Here is a 27,374-nt window from a genome sequence, read left to right on the forward strand (position 1 = left end):
ACAGCGAAACGACTGCAGAGTCTCCTCAGAGCAGCACTGCAGAGGATCGTTATTACTGAGCGAGTACGTCACGTGAATAACAACCAACCAAAGTTAACATGTTTTGTTGCAAGCAACAACCCTTACCTCATAGTGTGTAACGTGCTGAATACCACATGAGCAGCTTCACATTTTGATGAATTCCCTAAAGCATATTGCACTATCTTAAACCCCTACAACTTTGTACCAACACCTTAAAAGTAAGAGTGGAATGTATGATCTTAAGAAAATTTATGCATTTCTTGTTCTATTATCTTATCTAGCAAAATGGTAGCTCTCCAGGCTTATCGTATCTCGGCTATAACAAAGCTTTGGTTTCTGAGAGGCACAGTAGTACTAAAAGATGTAGTTTTTCTGCGCTACACTACATTACAAACAGAATGTCATTAGGCACAACATGGAGCCAATATTTTGTAATGTAACACACCAGACAAATATTGCTGCGGATATTTAATTTCCATTTAGGCCCAGGGCCAATTGTAAAAGAGTCATTCCCACGTACATCATTCAGAAAATATGAGCCATTAGGTTGTGTTGAACGCAGTCTGTCAGTTGACTTAGCTGAAATTCAACCCCACTGATATCCAACGGTACAATAGAGTGTTTCATGGACGAATCCATTGTTTGTAGAATGTCATCTAAGCTGGTTAGCTGCAGGTCCAATGTCACAGAGTGCTGGAGAATGAGTCCCTTTTTTGGTTTTCTTATGCTCTAGAATTTGTTCCAGATTGTCTCACCTGAAAAATATTGACCATTAAAAGCTTCATTAGACATTAAGCTAAATGCAATAACATATTTGATCTGTAATAGTAAGATAAAATGAGTTTGTTTATTGTTAATTGGCTAGATGCTGATTAGCACTGTGCAAAGGGAACCAGTGATTATGATGGAGAAAATGAAATACTCAGGGTTAAAGCCAGCTAGCGCATATTCCAGTTCATATGGCAGCAGCTAGTATTTGGAGGGGAGAACAATACCTGTACAGTGGTACTGTAAAATATATTATAGCAAGTCATTTGACTGCAGACTGCTGCGCTGGGCATCACAAAATGGGGAAGAGATGGCCAGCCCTCTGTGGAGATAGAGGTGGTTAGGGACTATTTAGAAAAGCTGGACGTGCACAAGTCCATGGGGCCGGACGAGTTGCATCCGAGAGTGCTGAAGGAATTGGCGGCTGTGATTGCAGAGCCATTGGCCATTATCTTTGAAAACTCGTGGCGAACGGGGGAAGTCCCGGATGACTGGAAAAAGGCTAATGTAGTGCTAATCTTTAAAAAAGGGAAGAAGGAGGATCCTGGGAACTACAGGCCAGTCAGCCTCACCTCAGTCCCTGGAAAAATCATGGAGCAGGTCCTCAAAGAATCAATCCTGAAGCACTTGCATGAGAGGAAAGTGATCAGGAACAGCCAGCATGGATTCACCAAGGGAAGGTCATGCCTGACTAATCTAATCGCCTTTTATGATGAGATTACTGGTTCTGTGGATGAAGGGAAAGCAGTGGATGTATTGTTTCTTGACTTTAGCAAAGCTTTTGACACGGTCTCCCACAGTATTCTTGTCAGCAAGTTAAGGAAGTATGGGCTGGATGAATGCACTATAAGGTGGGTAGAAAGCTGGCTAGATTGTCGGGCTCAACGGGTAGTGATCAATGGCTCCATGTCTAGTTGGCAGCCAGTATCAAGTGGAGTGCCCCAAGGGTCGGTCCTGGGGCCGGTTTTGTTCAATATCTTCATAAATGATCTGGAGGATGGTGTGGATTGCACTCTCAGCAAATTTGCGGATGATACTAAACTGGGAGGAGTGGTAGATACGCTGGAGGGGAGGGATAGGATACAGAAGGACTTAGACAAATTGGAGGATTGGGCCAAAAGAAATCTGATGAGGTTCAATAAGGATAAGTGCAGGGTCCTGCACTTAGGACGGAATAACCCAATGCACAGCTACAGACTAGGGACCGAATGGCTAGGCAGCAGTTCTGCGGAAAAGGACCTAGGGGTGACAGTGGACGAGAAGCTGGATATGAGTCAGCAGTGTGCCCTTGTTGCCAAGAAGGCCAATGGCATTTTGGGATGTATAAGTAGGGGCATAGCGAGCAGATCGAGGGACGTGATCGTTCCCCTCTATTCGACATTGGTGAGGCCTCATCTGGAGTACTGTGTCCAGTTTTGGGCCCCACACTACAAGAAGGATGTGGATAAATTGGAGAGAGTCCAGCGAAGGGCAACAAAAATGATTAGGGGTCTGGAACACATGAGTTATGAGGAGAGGCTGAGGGAGCTGGGATTGTTTAGCCTGCAGAAGAGAAGAATGAGGGGGGATTTGATAGCTGCTTTCAACTACCTGAAAGGGGGTTCCAAAGAGGATGGCTCTAGACTGTTCTCAATGGTAGCAGATGACAGAACGAGGAGTAATGGTCTCAAGTTGCAGTGGGGGAGGTTTAGATTGGATATTAGGAAAAACTTTTTCACTAAGGGGGTGGTGAAACACTGGAATGCGTTACCTAGGGAGGTAGTAGAATCTCCTTCCTTAGAGGTTTTTAAGGTCAGGCTTGACAAAGCCCTGGCTGGGATGATTTAACTGGGAATTGGTCCTGCTTCAAGCAGGGGGTTGGACTAGATGACCTTCTGGGGTCCCTTCCAACCCTCATATTCTATGATTCTATGATTCTATGACTATTCATGTGGATGATATCGATTTACATTATACAGATCAAGCCCATGGGCCAATACCTTGTGGTCACATAGTGCTTTTCAGATGTGGATCTCAAAGCACTTTGCAAAGGAGGTCAGTGGCATTATGTTTATTTTACAGAAGGGAAACTAAGCCACAGAGTGAGGAAGATTCAGGGATAGCTGATAGCTCAGTGGTTTGAGCATTGGCCTGCTAAACCCAGGGTTGTGAGTTCAATCCTTGAGGGGGCCATTTAGGGATCTGGGGCAAAAATTGGGGATTGGTCCTGCTTCAAGCAGGGGGTTGGACTAGATGACCTTCTGAGGTCCCTTCCAAACCTAACCTTCTGAAAAAAAAAAAAAAGATGGGGGCGGGGCCACAGTTTGGGCGCCAGTGGCTCTCCTGCTTTTAGGAAGCTTTCATTGCTCCTGCTTCTGGGTGGAGCCCCCCACCCAGAAACTTTCAAGTGTCCTATGAATCCAAACCCCAGTCTTGGGCCAGCCCTGGAGCAGAGAATTTCACCCTCATAAAAAGATCAAAGGCAGTTTACTCTTGAGATCTTTGCAGGAAAAGGCCGTTTCATCAACCCTTTACTGTGCAGCTGTATATGGCACGGCCCAAAGGGACATCGTGTGTCCTCCATCTGCCGTCATGAGAGCAGTTGCGTGTGGACACAAAACGTCCCATCCTGACACACACTAGTGACTGCACTGACCTGAGGGGGCCACTGGAATAGATAAATACCAAAGTCAGGTCCTGACTACGGAGAACAGCCAATCACAGCCCTGAAAATCAAAATCTAACTGCCTCCCCTTGACAAAGCTACACTGAAATCACTGCATTGCATCATCAACCATGTTTTCAAATGTCTTCACTAATTTGCATCCATAGAAGGTTGGCAGTTGCTCAGCCCCAGGTATCTGCACATGCAAATGTTAGCATGCAGAAACACGTTTGCATTTGTGAATGCAATGACCAGGCCTTCCATGGGTACCAAAGTGTTCTGGTGACTGTGGATGGGGCAAATGGGAAGGACAAATTGTACAATGTGTCCAACATCACTCCCTTTTCACATATTTACTCCCCCGAATGGCTATTTATACCTTGCCATTGCCGCAGCTTGGATATTGAAACTCACGGGAGTGCATAAGCTGCAAGGTCATATTCAGATTGCTGCTTTAAATCTCTCTCTCTCTTATGTGGTGTTCACAACAGTACAGTAACACCACTTCGATGGTAGCTGAGCTCTGTTTTGCTTGGTGTCTTACCACACGCCCACTTCTTTGTTTGGTTGTCTCTTCTCCCTGAAACATATGTTTCCCCGTTACATGGCATTTTGAGCACTAACGTCTCCATTGTAGGCTACCCCTTGAGTGACATTTGCATGGCAGGCTGTAAGTTACTTGTGAATCTGCTTTAAACAGGGCTTCCCTGCTTAGTCGGTGAATCGTGTAACTCACGCCATGGACGAATTTGCAGGGATCAGAGCCCAGCTCCATTTCAACACAGGTTCAGATCTGAGCATCCTTGACATTTCTTTTCATCAGTATTCTCTGAAACATTATCTTCGCCCTATGCCTCTCCTGGTCTCTTCTAGATCCCGGGATGCTCCCTTCCCTAAGTTGTGCCCTAACCCCCGCTCCAGGTGATTAATCAAGTACGAAACCAGATCAGCATATCCGGTTGTTGAAATTTGGGATTCAAACTTGTGTGTGAACAGAACGTCTGACCCTTCTGAGTTTTCACTATTAACCCCAATAAAAGCAATACTTCGTACAGTACAATTCAATGCATCTGCCTCTGTGTCTGATGCTTCTCCTGCAGCTATGACCACAGGACCTAGGTGCTGATCTGTGGCCTTCAAAGTACCCTACAAAGCTGAGTAAATATTGCTAACCCCAGGGAAGGGGAAGCCCAGAGTTCCCTTTGAAGTTCACCCCTGTGCAGAGACAGCACTAGGTCAGTGCACCACTTAAATCCTCAAATGAGGACTGATGTGGTACATAGGCTTTCAGGTGGCCCCCTGCAGCGGGGTGAATTTCACTCAGACTGCCCTCCCCAGCTTCTTCATTTTCACTGGGCTACATAGAAAAAAAATTATTCTGACACACCCAGACTAGAACAAGAATCAACATTCATTTTGCAGTAGGTACATTATATATTAACACATCACACTTATGGGGAAACCTTTTCCCTTAAGCATTACATGGTTCATTAGTAGTCACTGTAATTCCATTGCTCTTATATCTGCAGCTTCCATGTGAGAGGTATTTTAAGAGACGTTAGACAAAGTTTTTACACTTCAGACGACACTCTCACAGACCAGGTGGTGTTTGTTCAGGAAGCTTCTGGTGATATTAACTTTTCCTTGCATTCAGTTGAAATGAAAAAGGATTAGTTTATATTTACTTGTTTCTTATTGCAGGAAAACTAATTTTGGGGGAAGAATAGACCCTGTAATATGACACATTCTTCTCTTCAACCTTTCCAGCTAGTCAAAATAACATCAAATGCACACCGGGAACATTCTCGTCTATTGACGGATTCTTATGATGCTGCTTCTCAAGGTGACCTTCATAAAACCTATCTCCTTTGGAGCTTAAGCTTCACCCTCTTAGGTCGTAATGGTTTCCCGTGGACACCGAGTTCCTGATTTCTAACTGATGGTGCTTAGAGGCTGCTGAGTGTGAGATATTATTAATAGCACTTAAGGCTGGAGTGTGTAGAAATCTATAGCTGATTAGGAAAATGGGTGTTTGCGTAGCGATTACGTGCAGACACTGCCTGAGTGCAGTCACAGTCAGATCTCACCGATGCAGTGTGCTTAGTGCCACAGGGCTAAGATGTAGCCCTAGCCCCAGCCCAGCATAAACTCTCAGCCAGCCTGCCTGAGAGAGCCAGGCCGGGGGCCATAGCTCGCCCTTGCCCTCTGCTCTTCCCACTCCAGAGGAGTCTTCTGCTGCTATTGGGGGGACCTGAATTCTGTCCAATGTGGAAGGCTGCGGTGGGGTGGGCCAGGGGATCAGATCTGATTGAAGGCAGATCCAGTGGTCAAGCACCCTGTGGAACTGGCTGGGGTGGAAGCTGCAGAGAAGCACCGCACCCCCTGCCTGCGTGGAGCTGGGAGAGTTGGGCTTTCTGTGGCTAGAGCGAATTTCACCCTATATGACCAAGCTGAAGGAGCTGTCCCCTTCTTCAGAGACTCCAGGGAGCTGAGTGACAACAGAAAGAGAGGCTGGGGGCGAAGAAAGAGTAAACAATAGACTGCCCTCATGCCAAGCAAAGAAGAGACTTCCTGTGCTACCAGGGGTCAGAGTCTCAGCTGCAGTTACCCGGCATAGCTCTGATGTAGTGACGCCTATTGCAACAAGGCAGCCACCTCCTGATTGCCCCCTTGTGGCCAGAGGAGCAAGTGCCCTGCCTCAGTTTCCCCATGTCGGGGCCCCCTACATCAATAACTGCACTGCAGACTCTCTCGCGGCCAATAATGCCTCTCCTTGGGGGCTGCATTTATAAACAAACAACTCAAACAGTCCTCTACATCCCTAAAGCTATCCGTCAGCCCCACGCATTCGTCCCTGGCATCTTCTGTCAGGCTGGAGGCTCTTCCTCATGATCAGCCTGCTCTTCAGTGTGCAGCCACTCCAGCCCCTTCTTGCTGGAGTCCTCCCCTGCTCTCCCAGCAGGAACTCCCCAGCCCTCAATCCTTTTCTTCCCCTGGAGGGGGTCCAGCACCCTTTCGGTGCAGTCTATTCTCTGGCTTTGGGAGGCCAGTGAGGAACCCCTCCCACTCCCTGGCTTTCAGCCTTCTTTAGCCCTCTGGCTTCCCAAACCCATCCTGGGTCAGAGATCTCCTGTTTTCTTCAACCTCTGCCACAGTTTCCTCTTCCCACTTCTATTCCCCTCTGGCTCTTCATACAGACCAGCTGTCCTCTATCAGGCTCCATCAAGAGGCTGTTAAGGAGGCACAGGTGGGCTGGACAGGTTCACTCCTAAAGGGCCCAGCCCACCACCTTGTCTGGAGGAGGTGGAGACAGCAGGAACAAAACTCCACTAGCGCCCTCAGGGAGCCATTCTGCCTTCGGAGACAGAAAGAGACAGAGAAAGAGAAGAAAGTTCCCATTCTCTGACCAAGTTGAAAAGACAAACTGCCCACGTGCAGGGGCAGGGGAGAGGGTTTACATCAGAGAGCCATCCCCAGTGTCCAGGATGCGTTACTTGGAGATATTTTTAAAAGAATCCTGTATTTGGCGTGACACCTAAAATATTCAAGTGTTTAAACAATTAAAAGTGATTGGCCACATACAGCTCAGCAAACAGTTGGCAACAGAGTATCATCTTCTCTAATCCTCTGTATGCAGGGGGACATTTTGACATCACACTTTAGGCTGACTGCTTCTCTAATGGCATAAAAGGATTTCCTCACCTGCAGATAAAATAGGAACCCTCACTGAAACTTGTGACTATCCCATATCTTGTCTCGGCTCCAGGAGCGGAGTCCGAATGAGTGAGATAGACTAAGGCTCCTATTCTCGGGCAAGTGCACTGTGTTTTGAAATTCAGGAGACACAAGATCATCAAAACATTTACCCTGCTAACAAGGCTCCTGATTCCTGTGATGGGTTAGAAATCTGGAGAGATGCATCTGAAAACAGATCCTAAAATGTAAACACTGCATTAGGGTTTGCTCTGTAAAGAAGAGTACTTTCTCCTCATCCTGTCTCATACATTACATCATTTTGCAAAAGCCATTGGGATAAATAACTGATCACATGGTGATACTTGGATGGGAATGGCTCAAGCTACAGTCATTTCAAGCAAATTCTCAGCTGCTGTGATCTTAAGCACTGATTTTTTCAAAAATATTTTCCATAAAAGTAGTTTTCTTTTATGTTTCATTTATCCATTTTTTTAACCTCAGAGGTTGAGACGCTGGAAGACATCATCTCATTTAGGGTGTTGAGGCCGAGTATTAAATAAGGCAGAGTTTGGAGGCAGAGGAGCAGCAGGGAGAAGCATGGACCTTGGTCTGATTGAAAGGTATTTTACATTATTATGCATAAAGAAACCACAGAAATCACAAAGGGCCATGTATTGAAGGCCATGAACCTTCTTCTTCATACACAGTGAAATTCGCCCCTGTGCAGGGGATCAGCACCAGGACTGTGTTCCACTGAAGCCTATTACGTGGAATTGAAGAGGGGTGAAGACCTTGTGATGTTTCCCTGCACGGGGTGAATTTCACCCTTGCGGAATAAATGGGCCAGTGAGTGGCACCATGTGCAGCCAATGAGGATAGGTGTACTAGCTCAGTGCATTGCTTAAAAAGGGAAACCCCCCCCCACCTTTGCTTTAAATTCCAGTCCTCTCCTGAGCTACTTGCAGCTTCTCAGGAGCTTAATCTTTCCTGGAGCGAGGTCGTAAGTATTCCGTGAGTGACAGCTCAAGCCGGGGGTGTCCTAGAGATGATGGTTCGTCCTGAGGAGCTGGGAGTACAATGAAGTGAGGAGAAAGCTATGAAAGAAGCAGGACACACGGATAACAGTGCCTGACGATGAATTGAACTCCTCTGTTAGTCTGATCTATTATAGAGCACCGCATGTGAAAATAAAATGGTATCTTCTCATCTTCTCTAATTAAACAGCTTATTATCATCCCATATAGAACAACACACAGTTGGAAATGTTAAAAGTATTTATTTCTTCAAGTGACCCCCAGGATATTTCTGTTGGCCAGGGGTCTAATGTTCAAGCACACTGCTCTGACAGGGGCGGAACAGCACTTGGTAGATGTAGCAGGGAGAGAATTAAGAGCTTCCTATTATATTCAAATGATATTTCTCTTGCTTTCTTATAGAAAAGGAAGCCATCAGCAGTTATTTTAGTCCTCCTTGACCTAAAGACATCTGCAAGTGCTGACACTGGAATGCATTAATGAAAGGAAAGAGAAACCACTATTGAGTATTTTTAAGGCATCAACTGAAATGTGATATCTCATTTTGCCAACCTATTGTACCCTTGAATAAGAATTACAATGGACAAGTTTACATGAGCAGGATGGTAGGGCCCAGAATTGTGTGTACGCGTGTGTGTTTAGGAGGGGACAGGCAATTGCCAGGAGGCAGCTTCTAGGCAGCATGCAAGAAGTGCTGCAAAGGATCAATGAAGGAAATTGGAGTCGTTTAAGCTGTGGTGATAACTGCAGGGCGGAAAGATCATACGTCCCCATGACTATATGGCTAGTCAAACACAGCCAGGTGGTTTCTTTATGCCTAACACAGAGCTGCCATTGCAGCTGGTGCAGTGGCAAAAGGCCGAATTAAGTCTGCGGGTAGCTAGGGAAGCTCTGAGAGCTTAAAGCCCAACCTGCTTAGGCCAAAGGGATATTTTTTTCAATGAAAGGAGCAAAGGCAAATACCAGGCCTGATTCCTACCCCTGCTTCCTGTGGCTGCGTTGCCCGGGGAAAGCAGAGCAGTGCTGGATCACGCAGGGCAGAATGGCTCAGGATGGGTGGGCAGGTGAAAAAGCAGCTTCCCTTTCTGACATACACCCTGCAGTACACACACGAGCCGCTCTCTAGTGAAAATCAAGTGTCATTTTGACTTTGACTGAAGAGGGTACTTGCCGAGTTTAAAATGCAACAAATACACTGCAGTAAATAGTTAGACAAAAGCGCGGAAAATGAGGTGGAAACCCTGAAGAAGGGGGTGAATTAGGTAGATAGTTTCAATATTTTCAATGATTCAAAACTATTATGTAGGCACAGTGTCATCTGTAACATTTGAACGTTGGAAGCTCTGACTATGCAATAGGCTTAACCAGACACCTCACTTTAAGCACCTGAGCAGTCCCTTTGAAATCAACCCAGTGCATTAGCTCAGAGTGGCCAAAATGAGCAAACTTGATGAACTGACATTTCTCCTCATAGCCGGGCACTTAACCAGAACAACAGGGCAGGAGGCCTACCCCACCACTGCTCATTGCCTCCAGAATTTCTACTTTCAGCATTTTTTGACTATCCCATGGGCCATGTTGAAATCTCAGTCAAAACTGGGTCCAGGTGTACTTCGATTTGCCAGGATAATTGAGGTGAAAAACAAAAACAAAAATAGCACTGAAGGCAAATTTCTGTGACCTTGTTAATTTGCCAGGAGTTTTCAATCTTCTTACTGCTGAAAGCAGGGTCCAGGGAGCAGGCAATGGAGGAAAAGTTCTAAGGATGTGCACTTTACATTAAGTTCAGAGCATTTTAGCATTGGAAGAAAAAACACTCCGTGGGAGAAGAGTTTGACAGTGATGCCTTGGTGTTTGGAATCATAGGCTAAAAAGCACAGCCCTGACCTGGGCAAAACCCTCTTGCAATGAGAATACCACTAATGAATACTTTAATGGCATCAGGCCTAGGAAAAGAACGGACCCTAATACCTGAATGGGCTGACCTAGGCTGCTGATTCAGCTGCCTTGCAGAAACTCATTGACTTTAATAGAGCTCTGCACATGGGTTGACGGGCAGCCGAATGGATCTGCTTGCAGTGCGTGGCTCTTACAATCTATCTAGCTTAGGGTTTCATATTTCTGCACCTTACTGTAGGATCTAGAGATACTAGGGAACAGGATGACCACTGCCTCCTTCTTCACCTATTTATAATGTGTATAATAGGAGTAAGAACTGTGTGATCATGGGGAACGTCAGTTTGAGTGACACATGCTGGAGGTCTCATGCTGCCAGCACTAAAATATCCTGGACTGTTGATTTTCAATGAGCGTTGGAGTACTGTGGCAGTTCCAGAAGACTGGAAGAAAGCTAATAGTATGCACATTTTTAAAAGAGTAAATGGGATGACAGAGATAATCTCACATCGGGTAATCAGACATTAGTCTGACATTGATCCCAGGCAAGATAATACAACAGCTGATATGGGACTTGATTAATAAAGAATTAAAGGAAGGTAATGTAATAATGATGATCACTTTAGATAAGCTATTACCAGCAGGACAGTGGGGTGGGAGGGGGTATTGTTTCATGGTCTCTGTGTGCATATAATGTCTACTGCAGTTTCCACGGTATGCATCCGATGAAGTGAGCTGTAGCTCACGAAAGCTCATGCTCAAATAAATTGGTTAGTCTCTAAGGTGCCACAAGTCCTCCTTTTCTTTTTGCAAAGACAGACTAACACGGCTGTTACTCTGAAACCTAATGTAATTAATGCAAGTCAACATGGGTTTATGGAGAATAGATCCTGTCAAACTAATCTGATACATTTTTTGAGATTACAAATTAGGTTGATAAAGGTAAGTGTGTTGATACACTATCTTTAGACTCCTGTAAGGCACTTCACTTGGTAGCACACCACATTTTGCTTAAAAAACTAGAATTATATAAAATTAATATGGTACACATTAAATGGATTAAAAACTGGCTAACCAATAGGTCTCAAAACCTACTGTACAAGAGGAGACTTAAGGAGCTTGGCTTCTTTAGCCTAACAAATCAGGGAGATAAACACCAGAGAGTGAGAGGAGTTATTTAAGTTAATGGTCAATACTGGCACAAAAACAAATGGATATAAACTGGTCATCTGTAAGTTTAGGCTTGACATTAGACAAAGGTTTCTAACCATTAGAGGCGTGAGGTTTTGGAACAGCCTCCAAAGGGATGTACTAGGGGCAAAAACCCTAATTTGTTTCAAGATTGAGCTTGAGAAATTTATTGAGGGGTATGATGAGATTGCCTAGAATGGCATATGGCCCCTCCGTGACTACTATTACCAAATATCTCCAGTGGACAGAGATGGGACACTAGATGGAGAGGCTCTGAGTTACAACTGTGGTTGGAAAGGCTCTGAGTTTAGAACAGGTATCTAGCTGGTGGGTCTTGCCCACATGCTCAGGGTCTAATTGATCACCATATATGGGGTTGAGAAAGCATTTTCCCCTGGGTCAGATTGGCAGAGACCCTGGGAGTTTTGTGCCTTCCTCTGCAGCATGGGGCATAGGTCACTTGCTGGTTCGAATTATAGTAAATGGTGAATTCTCTATAACTTTAAGTCTTTACATCAAGATTTGAGGACTTCAGTAGCTCACCCAGAGGTTATGCGCCCACTACAGAAGGTTCTGTGACCTGAGATATGCAGGAGGTCAGAGTACATGATCATGATGCCCCCCTCTGAACTTAAAGTCTAGGAGTCTAGGGGGAAATCATCATTGAGCGGGTGTATTTCCAGTGGGGTCCCACAGGGATGGGTTCATGGCCCTACACTATTGAACATTTTTATCAATGACCTGGAAGAAAACATAAAATAACCATTGATAAAGTTTGCAGATGACACAAAAATTGGGGGAGTGGTAAATAATGAAGAGGACAGGTTACTGATACAGAGCAATCTGGATCGGATGGTAAACTGGGCACAAGCAAACAATGTGTGTTTTAACACAGCTAAATGTTAAATGTATACATCTAGGAACAAAAAACTAGGCCACACTTACAGGACAGAGACTTTATCCCGGGAAGCAGTGACTCTGAAAAAGATTTGGGAGTCATGGTGGATAATCAGCTGAACATGAGCTCCCAAAGTGACTGTTACCAAAAGAGCAACGTGATCCTAGGATGCATAAACACAGGGGAATCTCGACTAGGAGTACAGCGGTTGTTTTACCTCTCTATTTGGCACTGGTGCAACCATTGTTGGAATACTGTGTCCAATTCAAGAAGGATGTTGAGAAATTGGAGAGGATTCAGAGAAGAGCCACAAGAATGTTTGGGGGATTAGAAAACCTGCCTTATAGTGACCGACTCACGGAGCTCACTCAATTTACGCAAGGAGCTCCATCTATTTAGCTTAACAAAGAGATAGTTAAGGGGTGACTTGATCATAGTTATAGGTATATACATGGGGAATAAATATTTAATAATGGACTCTTCAGTCTAACAGAGAAAGGTATAACATGATTCAATGGCTGGAAGCTGAAGCTAGAAAATTTAGATTGGAAATAAGGTGTACATTTTTAATGGTGAGATTAATTAACCTTTGGAACAATTTACCAAGGGTTGTGGTGGATTCTCCATCCCTGACCATTTAAAAATCAATATTGGATGTTTTTCTAAAAGCTCTGCTCTAGGAATTATTTTGGGGAAGTTCTCTGGCCTGTCTTATACAGGAGGTCTGACTAGATGATCACAATGATCCCTTCTGGCCTTGAAATCTATGGATCTATTAATCTGACTGGTACACAAAAGAATCTTAGTTAGGCACCCAACTTTCATTGAATTTCAATGGCATTTGGGCACCAAATTCACATAGACTCCTTTGAAAATCCCAACAAGTCTTTCATTTATAACTAGACCGGAAGAAGCCCTACGAAATATACGGCAGGGAAAGAGCCTGCATTGGAAAGGAAATGGGTCCAAGCAGTCTTTTCAATTTCCATCTTCATAAAGTCCAGTCTGCATGAATGCTGCAGTAAGTTAATTACTTATCTAAACAGAACCTCTTGTTATTGCGCAATTTTGCTTGTATGTGCATCATCTAAGAATATCTCCTTTCTGCCTACGTCGGACATTTTCTAATTGCATCTTCCTCTTGTGAATAAAGGAGAGGTGAGCCAGGAAAAGGTCACAGAGGAGAGGATCTGAGGAACTCAAAACAAGTGGCACAGTGGCTAAGAAACCTCACAATCAAGACTCATTAGGGCCACGCACATTAGCCGAGCAACCTGTGGAGTTTAAGCCGAAGATTTCCCAAGCTGTGCTGCAGAGCAGCAAGTAGCAGCCACAAGGCAGGCAGGTTTACAGGCTTCCTGCTCCCGATGGGACAAAACATGAAACAGTCAGAAACCACTGAGAAAGGAGTGTGCTGGATGATGCTAACGACTGACGGGGAAGAGAAGAGGAAACGTGTAGAGCTATCACAGAACTGTATGTCCTCGCGTGACTCAGATGGGTCCCAGGGGGCCAATTCATTTCTGTTGGAAGGATCTCACATCTGGGACTCCAGGTATCTGATGAAAATATCTCAGTTTCTATAGCACCAAACGTTAGCACTTACCAAACTGGTTTTATTTCCCCCGCTTCCTTCAAATGGTTTCTTTTTTTAGGGCCAATGGAAAATTTATCACAATGTGCAGCTTCCCACCAGGTTTATTTTGAGAGTGAAACTGAACTGCTGAGTTAAGACTTACGAACATAAAATCGCACTTGTAGTAGGGTTAGCACGGGGATACACGATACCAACATCTACATAAAATGCACGCAGTGGTCTCGCTCTCTAAAAAGTGAACATTTATCAAGTTACCCCACATACATGGAGACTGTTTCCTATTGTAAATATAAGGAAAGCTGGGGCCTGTCAGACACCACTGGGTAGAAGCTGTTTCTGCCTGTTTCAGTGAGCGAGGTCTTGCTTCCTGGGCGTTGCTTGCTGAGTATGCCTCCAAGCTGGTGCTGATGTGTTTAAGGAGCATAGTGGACGCAGCATATTCTTATGGAGCTACAACAATACGTACATAACAAACCCAAGAAATTGTCTGGCCTTCCTTTTGTGGCCCTTGTTCTCCCTTCCCTCTCTTGCCGCTTTTTTTGCTCCCAGAAATCTTGATTGTAAACTCCTCAGGGCAGGGTCTGTGCCTGTAAGGTCCGGCTGCACTGCAATAAAAAACCCTGTGGCACCGAGTCTCAGAACCCAGGCCAGCTGACTCGGGCTTGCGGGGCTAAACATGTCAATGTAGACATTCAAGCTCAGGCTGGTATCTCGGCTCTGAGACCCTCGCTCCTTGTGAGGTCTCAGAGCCCGAGCTCCAGCCCGAGTCTGAAAGGCTACACTGCAGTTTAATAGCCCCACAACCAGAGCCCTGCGTCAGCTGAGCCAGGCTCTGAGACCTAGTGCCATGAGTCTTTTCTTGCAATGTAGACGTGCCCTAAGATGCCGGTTTTGGGTGCTGCATAAATCAATCAATCTGTATAATCTCTTAGGAATCTTTACCTCAGATTTTACTGAAAATATTTCTTCAGGCTTGCTGCTTCGGCTTCCATTTCATCCTCAGACCTCCACTTGACAGGGGAGTCCTCTTCTCCTTTGTCGTGACGGTCCAGCTTTTTAGGAAAACACAAAACAAAAAAGAGTGGAGTTATTAATGGTTTCCCAATGCTTCCCCTGTCAAAACCGCCATGGGAGTGGGCATGTGTGGTATGGATGGCCTGCTGAGCTAGGCCTTGGATGGTATCGACGGACTCAGGGGATGGGAGAGAGTGGTAGGAATGCAAAGGGTGAGCCCTGATGGATTCTGTTGGATTCTCAGGGTGGGAGGGACTGGCAGTGATGTTCATGTGTGAGGGGAAGAGCAGGTTGTGACGTTGCACTCTATATGATTTTATAAAAATATGCGAATGAGTGTGAATATAATGTAACTGGGGTATGCTTCATGAAAAAGTTGGGTATGAGTCAACAGTGTGCCCTTGTTGCCAAGAAGGCCAATGGCATTTTGGGATGTATAAGTAGGGGCATTGCCAGCAGATCGAGGGACATGATCATTCCCCTCTATTCGACATTGGTGAGGCCTCATCTGGAGTACTGTGTCCAGTTTTGGGCCCCACACTACAAGAAGGATGTGGAAAAATTGGAAAGAGTCCAGCGGAGGGCAACAAAAATGATTAGGGGACTGGAACACATGATGTATGAGGAGAGGCTGAGGGAACTGGGATTGTTTAGTCTGCGGAAGAGAAGAATGAGGGGGGATTTGATAGCTGCTTTCAACTACCTGAAAGGGGGTTCCAAAGAGGATGGATCTAGACTGTTCTCAGTGGTAGCAGATGACAGAACAAGGAGTAATGGTCTCAAGTTGCAGTGGGGGAGATTTAGATTGGATATTAGGAAAAACTTTTTCACTAGGAGTTTGGTGATACACTGGAATGCGTTACCTAGGGAGGTGGTGGAATCTCCTTCCCTAGAAGTTTTTAAGGTCAGGCTTGACAAAGCCCTGTCTGGGATGATTTAGTCGGGGATCGGTCCTGCTTTGAGCAGGGGGTTGGATTAGATGACCTCCTGAGGTCCCTTCCAACCCTGATACTCTATGATTCTATGAAAAGGGTCTCTTGTAAGGTATCATTACAAAGCTTATAATCTACTGAATGTGGTCATCCTATTTGTATGACTGTGTCATTCTTGTATCTGAAACTAGAAATATGAAATATAACTCTGTGGGCCTATTGTAATTATGCAAAGTGTGGGCCATTAATATTGGTTTGGAACCTTGATGGCCTCCATTAACCAGGACAATTGACTGTAGATGGCTCTGTTTTACTTGTAAGTCTTCCTGTATACCTGTGTGCTGGCAAGTGGGTAATGAAGTCTTACAGTGACATATGATCATGTCACCTGAACTGGAATCCATCTTTAACCTGGTGCTTTTCCATTGAGAAGGAGGGGCGGGAACCCAGAGAGGGACAGAGGATTCCCACCTTATGCAAAAGATATATAAGTGGGTGGAACAGAACAAAGGGGGAGGCAGTCATGAGAAATCCCGTAGCTACCACCTGAGTTGGAACAAGGGCTGTACCAGGGGAAAGGATTGTGCCCAGACTAGGAAGGCATCTAGTCTGTTACAGAAGCTTATTGAAACATCTCTGAGGGTGAGATTTTATCTGTAGTCAGTTTTCTTACTGTATTAGGTTTAGACTTTGGTGTTTTATTTTACTTGGTAATTCACTTTGTTCTGTCTGTTATTACTTGGAACCACTTAAATCCCACTTTCTGTATTTAATAAAATCACTTTTTACTTATTAATTAACCCAGAGTATGTATTAACACCTGGGGGGGGGGACAGCTGTGCATATCTGTCTATCAGTGTTATAGAAGGCAAACAATTTATGAGTTTACCCTGTATAAGCTTTATACAGGGTAAAATGGATTTATTTGGGGTTTGGACCCCATTGGAAGTTGAGCATCTGAGTGTTAAAGACAGGAACACTTCTTAAGCTGTTTTCAGTTAAGTCTGCAGCTTTGGGGTCTGTGGTTCAGACCCTGGGTCTGCGCTGGAGCAGACGGGCGTGTCTGGCTCAGCAAGACAGGGTGCTGGAGTCCCAGGCTAGCGGGGAAAGCAGGGGCAGAAGTAGTCTTGGCACATCCAAGAGGGTTTCTGTGATCCAACCCGTCACACAGGAGTTTTGGGATATCAGCTGAGTGTTTTGGAGGGAGTTGTGCTGGCGGCAACCACTGTGACATTTTATAAGAATTTTATGCGAAATTTCCCTCTGTTTTTTGCTTCGTCATGTGGGCAGGTGTGGCCATAGCCCCAAACTTCCTGCATTAGAGAGGCGCAGCTGCCAGCATTCTGCAGAGGACCAATGGTTTGTTCAGCTGCTTTTCAATACAGGCACCTTTTCTCCCTTCCCCACCCTCCCCATGCCAAGAGCATGGATACATACTCCCTGTCCCAGGCACAAAACCTCTTACTCAGTATTTCCATTGCCCATCTGAATGGGGATAATCACACACATGTGAATTATTTAAACTTTGCACAGAGCTTGGCAAACAGGCATCCAACAAAGTGCTGTCTACTGCACAGTGAGTGCTCAGTGCTGTTATTGCTGATGTGGCCATTAGGAACACTGTCCTGGACTCACCAATGGAGGAGAGACAGTCATACTTAGTGGTAAAACCTCATTTTGCTGACTAGTCACACATATGTCGCCTCAAAAATAGCTGCCACTGATCATACAAAGAGTATTATTACCGAAGATGGAACACAAATCATAAACAATCACATTAAAGCCTTATTTTGGTTCCAAAGTATTGCAGATTTTTAATGTGTCTCGGTACAGAATGCCGTGTGGAGCAGATTCATCGCATCAGTGCTTCCAAAGAAGAACATTACAATATCAACTTTTTGGTTGTTGTCACAGACAGTTGCTGAAAATAATGAATTTGCACCTCTTATTCATGAACAAACGTTAGTCCTGAAAATGAAGCAGTTAAGAGCAGCGCTCAAAACAATGTTGCATTTGCCAAGCAAACTGCATTGCCATATATGGCGTGTTTAGCAATAAACTAGGATTATTAGCATATATCCAACCCACAAATACTTTTATTTGTGCGATATTTCTCCTGCTCAGAATTCTTCTGCCAGCTAAAGTCCTATGCAGTGTTACATTCTGCTACACAGATTTCATATTCTGCTATTACCTTCCATATCACGGCAGATATGATATAATAGCTGTAGGCAAATTAAACTGTATTAGTGTTCCACTAGTAGAGGACTAATTTTCATTTTTTATAGGAGCTGTAGGTACGTTATAAATCCATCTCATAACAATTTCACAGGATTAGAGAGAAAGGTACAAAAACCAGGGGAAGGTACATTGCTTATGTTGTCACCCTAGATCCTTTCTGCCTCCAGGACTTGCATCAAAGAGAAGGCTGGATGTTAAGTGTCTTTAAACGAAGGCCACTAATCATGAGACTGCATCTTCAAATGGGGGAATGTGAAGGTGTCTGGGGTTATTAGGGTAACAGTCTTGGTTTCCTGTGTTTCCTGGAGGGTAATTAGCTGTAGCCTAGAAAGCATTTACGGGACACCTGCAATCAGTCTTAAAGCCCCCATAGCTTCTAATGACGAAAATGTGTCATGTGGAGAAGCTCATTTCTTCTTGGTATCTCATTTGCACACCTCAGGCCGTCCCCGTCCATGGTCCCTTTTGTCTGATTACACCCCTTCTCCCATTGCCCAAGTCCTGAACAACATCTTCCTCTCTCGGCCCTTGCCCCGTTGTGGTCCTGAGCCACTTCTCTCCTGCGGTCACCTCCAGGACCTGAGCAGACTTTTTCCTTGTCAGGGCCCTCTCCCAGACCCTGAGCAGTTGCCCCTTTCTCTTACTCCCCTGAATCCACTGCTACCTAAGAGGGAGAGAAGATCTTAAGGTCAGGCTTGACAAAGCCCTGGCTGGGATGATTTAACTGGGAATTGGTCCTGCTTTGAGCAGGGGGTTGGACTAGATGACCTTCTGGGGTCCCTTCCAACCCTTATATTCTATGATTCTATGATTCTATGATCTTGATTCTACCATGTCTCCCAGCCACTCAAGGCACTGTCTGCCTCCTGGCTACCCTTCTGCACTCCCAGCTGTCCAGTGAGACACTGAACCAGGTGGGGTTAGGAGAAGGAACTGCAAAAAAAATCTGCACCAGAAACTTTCCTCTGGGACCTGCCTACCCATTAGCAGCTGGGGGTGGGGCAAGGAGGGGAGGAAGGGGCCCTGGCTCCTGCAGCTGATGGATGGACAAGAGTTGAAAGCAGCCAAGCAGCAAACCAGAAATGTGGCAGGGAGGTGTAGGAGCCAGAAAGGAAATCAGAAACCGCCAACAGTTGGGGTTCCTCTTCATCCCCACTACACAACACGAGTGAAACCCTGGTCCCAGGGAAGATTGTGGCTCAGCTCCAATGCATTTTGCCGCAGCCAGGATTACACCCGTCGTGCCCAAGTAATTTGATTATAAGATGGAGCGGTGAAATGTGTGTGAGACACCTCACAAGAGTCCTCTTCCCTCCCCCAAGGAGCTACAAGCTAATGGCAGACGTGACACAGGTTGGGGTCACAAGCCAGCACGTAGGGGTTGGCGAGAGGTGACCAGAGGATGGCAACTGCCTTTCGTGGCACCTTCAGAGGTTTCAAAATCTGTTTTCGTTTTGTGCTGGAATGAAACCCAAACCCCTTCAGACATGGTCGTGACAACAGCCTTGTGTCGAAACATCCATTTGGGGATTGAAACCTGAGTGTGTGTCCTGGTGAGGAGGGCATCAGCATGGTGTGTGGGGGAGCCTGGTTTGGGCCCCTGCGCTAGTTCAGAGTGACCTGGGATGAAAAAGCTCTGAATCAGGCAGTGCAAGGACTTGAACCTCGGTCTCCCACATCCCACGCTGGTGCCCTGGCCACCTGGCTGTATGGTACAAGAGGGGCTCTGAAAATGTCGCTGATGCCAGTATCATGAAATGTTTTGGCTCTGATAAAACAATACATTTTGGCAAAATGAAATGTAGTCGAAAATGTTCGGACCAGCTCTAGCATTGGGGACAGGCAGGCCAAGGGTCACTGTGACAAAGTTAACATTGAGAGGATCATGTGGTTACTCAGCAAAGGATGGTGGACAGCCCAGCAGAGCTAAGAGTCTGAGCTGGCTAATTTCTGGTCGGCTTTGAGAAGAGGCTGGAGAGACACCAGTGAGGAGAAGGCCATGGCTTAGTGGGCCAGCTCAGGAAAGGGTTACACAAAGACAGGGGTGCCCAGAAGGAAGCTCAAAGATGTTTTGCTGAGAAGCAGATGAATGGGGCATTGAGGTGGCATCCCGGGTGGATCAGGGAAGGCAATGAGAGCCACAGGTCATACGTAGCAAGGGCCAGGTCTGTTTCCTTTATCAAATTCTTATTTTTATTGTTTTATATAAAACACAAACACATAATGAAACAAAATCTATATAAATACACGTCAAAGATGGAAATAGCATATAAACAACCAAATTCAACCTTCATTACTTGGAAAAGGAAAAAAAAACAAAAAACAAACAAACAAACCTGAATCCTTAGAGGTCATGCAGGGTATCAATTATTAAGGTGATAAATAAGTGAGAACACAACCTATGAGTGCTGGGGACAACTATATACTAAACTGAAAAAGTATGCAAGAGTTTCATGTGTGACCAGACAGACTCTCATTTTCTCCCAACATTGCTATTAGACAGAGTCCTTTTTTCCATTAATGCAGTAGTAGATTGCTCACTAAGCCACTTTGTGTATGAGGGAGGAATTGCAGATTTTCATTTTCACAAAATATCTTTTTTGGCTACTAAAATAGTTACTGGAATCAATTTCTTACTCTTAACTGGTAACACCAACTCATCCAGCCCCTCTAAAACACACAAGCTTGGAAAAGAAAAGAGAGCAACAAAGTTGTTGCGAGAGCACTGAATACGGTGTTTCAGAACACATGCACTTTTTGATAGCTGTAGAGGATGTGTGAAAGGTTGGCATGTGGCTGTTTGTATCTCCAGCATTCGCTTTGTGCTGCCAAACTAGCATTAAACAATGTTCTGGAGTCCAGTAGTACCTGTTTAATACCTTCTTCTGGAAGACTCACAAGGATAAAGAACTTGAAGTCTCCTTCACATTACACCAGATATCCTCCCACGTTTCTGTTGTGACAGTAAAGCTATGTTCTTTTCCCCATATTCTCTGAGACTGAGATAGAGAGGGTAATGCAAAGCACTAAGCCACCTATAAGTAATTCCTACCAAGTGACTTTTGTTTCCACATTTCTTAACGTGGTCTTCTAGAGGTGAGAGAGTTGGAATTGGCCAACTGTCCCCTAACCCTCCGTGAATCCTTGGACACAGCCACTGAAAGAAGGAACTGTGAGACAGCAGTAGCTGGTATTTGTTCCATGCATGTTTGAAGGAGGCCAGTCTATCATCTTGCATTATATTTTTAATTGTTATTAATCCTTTTTCTATCTAAACTGGCTTAAGTGTGAAGTTGGCCTTGATCCTGAGACAGGGTTATCCCATAGAGGTACGAGAAGAGAATTAGTAAGATTGGATGCTGTCTCCGTCTTAATGCATTGCAAGATGGCCCATGTAGATGCAAAGATTGGATTTTTCCTTACAGGTATAAGTAGCCTCTTAAGGTATATAAAAGAAGAGAGGAAACTGAATGGCCTTTTTTCTACCTCAAACCCAGCTGGTGTGCATACAGAGCTACTGGAGTGGACCACCTTACAAGAAACATTGAAATGCGAGATAATACAGATACAAATCTGAGAACCCCATACCTCCAGTTGCCCAGAATTTTTTAAGGGTCTTGCATGACAAGTGTGGCTGTTTTTTATCCCATATAAATTGCATGATACGCCTATTCAGTTGAGAAAAGAGCAAAGGACAGACCTTGAAAGGCAATAGGCTAATGATACAAGTAATTCTTGGGCAGATTCCTTTTGGGTATTTCTATTCTCCCCAATCAGGATAGAGGGAGGAGACACATCTCTACATCCTTGGAATTTTCTTTTTCTGTACAGTCCATATTTATAGAAACAATTTTGGGAAGATCAGGACAAATCTTTACACTCAAATAAGTTATTTTCTTGCTTATTTGCAAAGGAAAATACTGAAACTGAGAAGGATCTGGACATTTGGATATACCCATTGTTTGTGATTTATTTCAGTTAATGCGAAAATCAGAGATCTCTCTGAAAAAGTTAGCTACATTCAGTAATGATGGGATTGAGGAGGATGGATTCCTCAATAGCACAAAAATGTCATCAGCATATAAACTGATTTTGTATTCTTTCCTGTTTATAGTCACACCTTCCATGGCTGAATGCAGACATACATTGCCAGGGGTTCAAGAGACAGATTAAAAAGGAGGGGAGAAGGGAAAACCCTGTTGCATCCCTCTTTCTACTTGAATTGTGGGAGAAATAATCCCATTAGTTGACAGCAAAGTGAGGAGAGAGGTGTATAATACACTGACTCCATTCAGGAACATGGGTCCTAATCCAAATGCTCTTAGGACAGACATCAGATAAGGCCATTCAGCCCTAACGAAGGCCTTCTCTGCATCTAGAGTTAAGAAGGGAACATCTGAGCTTGCTGGATCAAGTGAGCAATTTTTCTCATATTATCAGCAGCCAATCTTCCTTTACTGAAACCGGCCCGATCTATGTCTCTACTTGATGAGAGGATGACGTCCCGTCACATCGCTAACATTTTTGCAATTATTTTTCAATCTGTGTTCAATAAAGCTAATGGGGCCAAAGTCACCACAGTTGCGACCATCTTTGTTCTTCTTTAATATTAAAGTAATCAAAGCAGTTCTTATGTTACGAGTCATGGTTCCTTTTCGGGATGAAGACCCTTGAAAGATTAGAATAGAATAGAATAGAAGATAGCTGATTACAAAATGTTTTGTAGAAATTGGCCAGAAGCCATCCATCCCAGGGGCCCTACTGAAATTCATATTTATTGTGGCATTCACCTCTTACAGTAGCTTTCAGAGCTTCCTAAAGGATGGTATCTGAAGTAACTGAGAGCTTATTTTCTTGCATGAAGTTAGAGACGACTGAATCAACTGTGAAACAAAATTTTGCACCAAAGTCTTTGACGCATCTGCCATGCTTTGCAGGGGGTTTTGCAAAATGTTGTGGAGCCTGCTAAATCCAGAGTGAAGGTGGATGGGTACTTGCTGCTGTATCTGACAGTGGTCCCCCTGAGGATTTGCTTTATGCCATTGAATGCAGCCCTCTTGTTGTTAAGCTCAGCTGAGAAGTCACGAAAAAGAGAAATGTTGTGGCCTTTGTACGTAAGGGTTTCAGCTTTTCTGGCAGCATTCATTAACATGACTTTATTATTGAACTTCAGCAGCTTGCAGATGATGGGTTTGGGCTTCTCAGATTCCTCCCTTCAAGTACCAGGCATTCACTGAGCCCTTTCAATATCTAATGGGGACAGTTGGGGGTCCAATTTAATTATGTCAGGGAGCAGCTTCTGAAGAAAGCTGATAATATCCTTCTCCTTGAGACCGTCAGCAATGCCCAAGAGGTGAAGGCTGTTTCTTTGAGATTCGTTTTTTAAGTTATCCTGTTTTTCTTCCACTGTGTCCTGCCTAAGCTTTAAGGAGGCAGTTCCTTCTTTAATTTCACTGGGTACAATGGCAGTTTGTTGGAGCGCATTTTCCAAGTGAGCCATTCAGGGTTTTAGAGTAGCAGCCGTGCTAGTCTGTATCAGCAAAAAGAACAGGAGTACTTGTGGCACCTTAGAGACTAACAAATTTATTTGAGCATAAGCTTTCGTGGGCTACAGCCCACTTCATCAGATGCATAGAATGCAACATATAGAAGACATTTGTACATACAGAGAACATGAAAAGGTGGAAGTACCCATACCAACTGTAAGAGGCTAATTAATTAAGAGGAGCTATTATCAGCAGGGGAAAAAGACTTTTGTAGTGATAATCAAGATGGCCCATTTCGGACAGTTGACACAAAGGTGTGAGGATATTTAACATGGGGAAATGGATTCAATTAGTGTAATGACTGAGCCATTCCCAGTCTCTGTTCAAACCTAAGTTAATGGTATCTAGTTTGCATATTAATTCAAATTCAGCAGCTTCTCACTGGAGTCTGTTTTTGAAGCTTTTCTGTTGCAAAATTGCCACCTTTAAGTCTGTCACTGAGTGGCCAGAGAGGTTGAAGTGTTCTCCTACCAGTTTTTTGAATGTTATGATTCCTGATGTCAGATTTGTGCCTGTTTATTCTTTTGTGTAGAGACTGTCTGGTTTGGCCAATGTACATGGCAGAGGGGCATTGTTGGCACATGATGGCATATATCACATTGGTAGATGCGCAGGTGAATGAGCCCCTGTTGGCATGGCTGATGTGATTAGGTCCTATGATGGTGTCACTTGAATAGATATGTGGACAGAGTTGGCATTGGGCTTTGTTGCAAGGATAGGTTCCTGGGTTAGTGTTTTTGTTGTGTGGTGTGTGGTGAGTATTTGCTTCAGGTTGGGGGGCTGTCTGTAAGCGAGGACTGGTCTGTCTCCCAAGATCTATGAGAGTGAGGGTTTTACATCACATACATCTTAAGAGAGGCCACATACATCTTTTCAGATTGAATCCAGTTGGGCTGTGAGGAATTTTTTTCAGTGCCACGATATCCTGGGCTTGGCTCTGCTGTAGCCTTGAGGTCTTCCCATTGTTTGAGGTGATTCAGGCTTAGGTCTTTTGTTGCTTCTCAGTTTTTCATTGAAATCCATAGTCAACAGTTTAAATTAATCTCCTGGAAAAATGTCCATCTTTTATGACAGAAACTATTGCCAATTTTCTACAAAAGTAATTATTACAGGTGAATTGATATTTGGAGAGTGACACTGTCTGGGACTAGGCAGCCATCTTCCTCATGGGTACCATGTGTCCCTTTCCCCCATCCAACCAAATTGGTTTTCTTTTTGCCTTTGTTTAAATAGCAAGAGACAGTGTTAAAGTAAATTGTTTGGCCTCTTCTCTCTTGTTCCAGGGTGCTATTATTAAGTCAAGATTTAAGGTTGAATTCAGATTCTGGTTCATAGATTCATAGATATTTAGGTCAGAAGGGACCATTATGATCATCTAGTCTGACCTCCTGCACAATGCAGGCCACAGAATTTCACCCACCACTCCTGCAAAAAATCTCACACCTATATCTGTGCTACTGAAGTCCTCAAATCGTAGTTTAAAGACTTCAAGGAGCAGAGAATCCTCCAGCAAGTGACCCGTGCCCCATGCTACAGAGGAAGGCGAAAAACCTCCAGGGCCTCTTCCGATCTGCCCTTGTCAAGGTTCCTCCCCCACTCTGAACTCTAGGGTACAGATGTGGGGACCTGCATGAAAAACCTCCTAAGCTTATCTTTACCAGCTTAGGTCAAAACTTCCCCAAGGTACAAAATATTCCACCCGTCGTCCTTGGATTGGCCGCTACCACCACCAAACTAATACTGGTTACTGGGGAAGAGCTGTTTGGACGCGTCTTTCCCCCCAAAATACTTCCCAAAACCTTGCACCCCACTTCCTGGACAAGGTTTGGTAAAAAGCCTCACCAATTTGCCTAGGTGACTACAGACCCAGACCCTGGGATCTTAAGAACAATGAACAATCCTCCCAACACTTGCACCCCCCCTTTCCTGGGAAATGTTGGATAAAAAGCCTCACCAATTTGCATAGGTGACCACAGACCCAAACCCTTGGATCTGAGAACAATGAAAAAGCATTCAGTTTTCTTACAAGAAGACTTTTAATAAAAATAGAAGTAAATAGAAATAAAGAAATCCCCCCTGTAAAATCAGGATGGTAGATACCTTACAGGGTAATTAGATTAAAAAAAACATAGAGAACCCCTGTAGGCAAAACCTTAAGTTACAAAAAAGATACACAGACAGAAATAGTTATTCTATTCAGCACAGTTCTTTTCTCAGCCATTTAAAGAAATCATAATCTAACACGTACCTAGCTAGATTACTTACTAAAAGTTCTAAGACTCCATTCCTGGCCTATCCCCGGCCAAGACAGAGTATAGACAGACACACAGACCCTTTGTTTCTCTCCCTCCTCCCAGCTTTTGAAAGTATCTTGTCTCCTCATTGGTCATTTTGGTCAGGTGCCAGCAAGGTTACCTTTAGCTTCTTAACCCTTTACAGGTGAGAGGAGCTTTCCCCTGACCAGGAGGGATTTCAAAGGGGTTTACCCTTCCCTTTATATTTATGACAGCCCTGGAGGAAAATTCCTTCCCGACCCCAAATATGGCGATCAGCTAAACCCTTAGCATATGGGCAAGATTCATCAGCCAGATACTACAGAAAAGTCTTTCCTGGGTAACTCAGATCCCACCCCATCTAATATCCCATCACAGGCCATTGGGCCTTACTATGGCTCACAGGGCAACTCTTGGAGGCTGCCGTAACTTCCACAGGCTCCTGGGAGTCTTTTCCCAGGCTGCCATTGATGGGATGTACTAATAGTTACAAATATAGATATCGATAGAGAGAGACAGAGAGTAAAACCATGCCTTTCTTTCTTCAGCTGCAACAGGCAGGGTCCAATAAACCATTGACTGACCTGTTTGTCCACTGCTGACTTCATCCACTGTTTAATTTGCACATGATCCACTTCACCCATTACTAAATTCTGACTCTAACATTCAATAGCACTCTAATATACAATAGCCCTAACTAGCTGCACAGTGTCCCTGAGATCTGATCTGTGTTAAAGTCTTGGGTTACAGTGACAGTAATTTCTGAGCTTGGAAAGGCATTACGATCACAAAGTTATTTACATCATCTTAAGGATGGCCAAAGGCAGAGATGTTCAAAGATGTTTCAGACAGCCAGATTCCTTATCAGCATGCTACATCCAAAACCTACATTCTCCCAGGAGCTGGACTCTGAGAGTTGACCACTTAGAAGGTACAATGCACCACACAGTCGTGAAGTTACTTTTTGTGTTCAAGGGGGAACAGGATCCTGACGAGAGAGAGCACCCACCAAAGTTGTGGATTATTCGTTAGACATTTTCAGGGGACTCCGCCATCTTGAAAGGCTAATTTTCAGGCCAGGAAAAAATACACATTTCAGCTTAAATGAGATGGATTTTGAGTTCAAGTATGAATCTAGCTTAACAGCCAGTACACATTTCCTAGAGACACTCTGTTGTGAAGACACATTTTGAAGAGTATTCCTATTTACACACAAATGCAAATCCCAATGATGCATCTAAGCTCATTCTAATAAACATCTGTCAGGCAATAAATGCAAAGCTTTCCACCCTCCCTTACTCCCAGGCTCTGCTCAAAGGTAAAAGTGAAAATAGCTGCTGTCTGAGGCGAGTGTTTTCTTCTGTTCAGACCGAATAAAATTGGAAAACTTGAGCTAAAGTCTTTACTCGCATAGAGATATTCAAATATAGGACACATTGAAGCCTGAGATTTTATATACGGGGATTCTATTTCTGCAAAGGTTTGGGGAAAGCATATTTTATCTGGAGTCATCCCACTTTATCTACCTGAAATGATGTTATGTGACAGTAGCTTTAACTGGACTTCCATGAATGTGTCTGATTAAAGATGGAGAATGATTGATTCTTACATCTTTTCCCCATA

General features: G+C 44.3%; 1 protein-coding gene across 12 annotated transcripts in view; it reads right to left on the bottom strand.

Annotated features, from left to right (window-relative positions):
* Positions 1 to 476: 476 nt before the first annotated feature.
* FHIT (fragile histidine triad diadenosine triphosphatase) overlaps positions 477 to 27,374 on the bottom strand; it is a 1,109,638-nt gene continuing 1,082,740 nt past the window's right edge. For all 12 annotated transcript variants that reach the window (XM_048859001.2, XM_048859003.2, XM_048859006.2 and 9 more), the window contains 2 exons: positions 14,688 to 14,797; positions 477 to 776 (listed from right to left, as the gene is read on the bottom strand). In XM_048859001.2, coding sequence (XP_048714958.1) covers positions 14,696 to 14,797 — 102 coding nt within the window. In that variant the 3' untranslated portion in view covers positions 477 to 776; positions 14,688 to 14,695. The remainder of the gene's footprint in view (positions 777 to 14,687; positions 14,798 to 27,374) is intronic.

This window comes from Caretta caretta, chromosome 7 (genome assembly GCF_965140235.1).
Source record: "Caretta caretta isolate rCarCar2 chromosome 7, rCarCar1.hap1, whole genome shotgun sequence".
In the NCBI taxonomy this organism is placed as follows: domain Eukaryota; kingdom Metazoa; phylum Chordata; order Testudines; family Cheloniidae; genus Caretta; species Caretta caretta.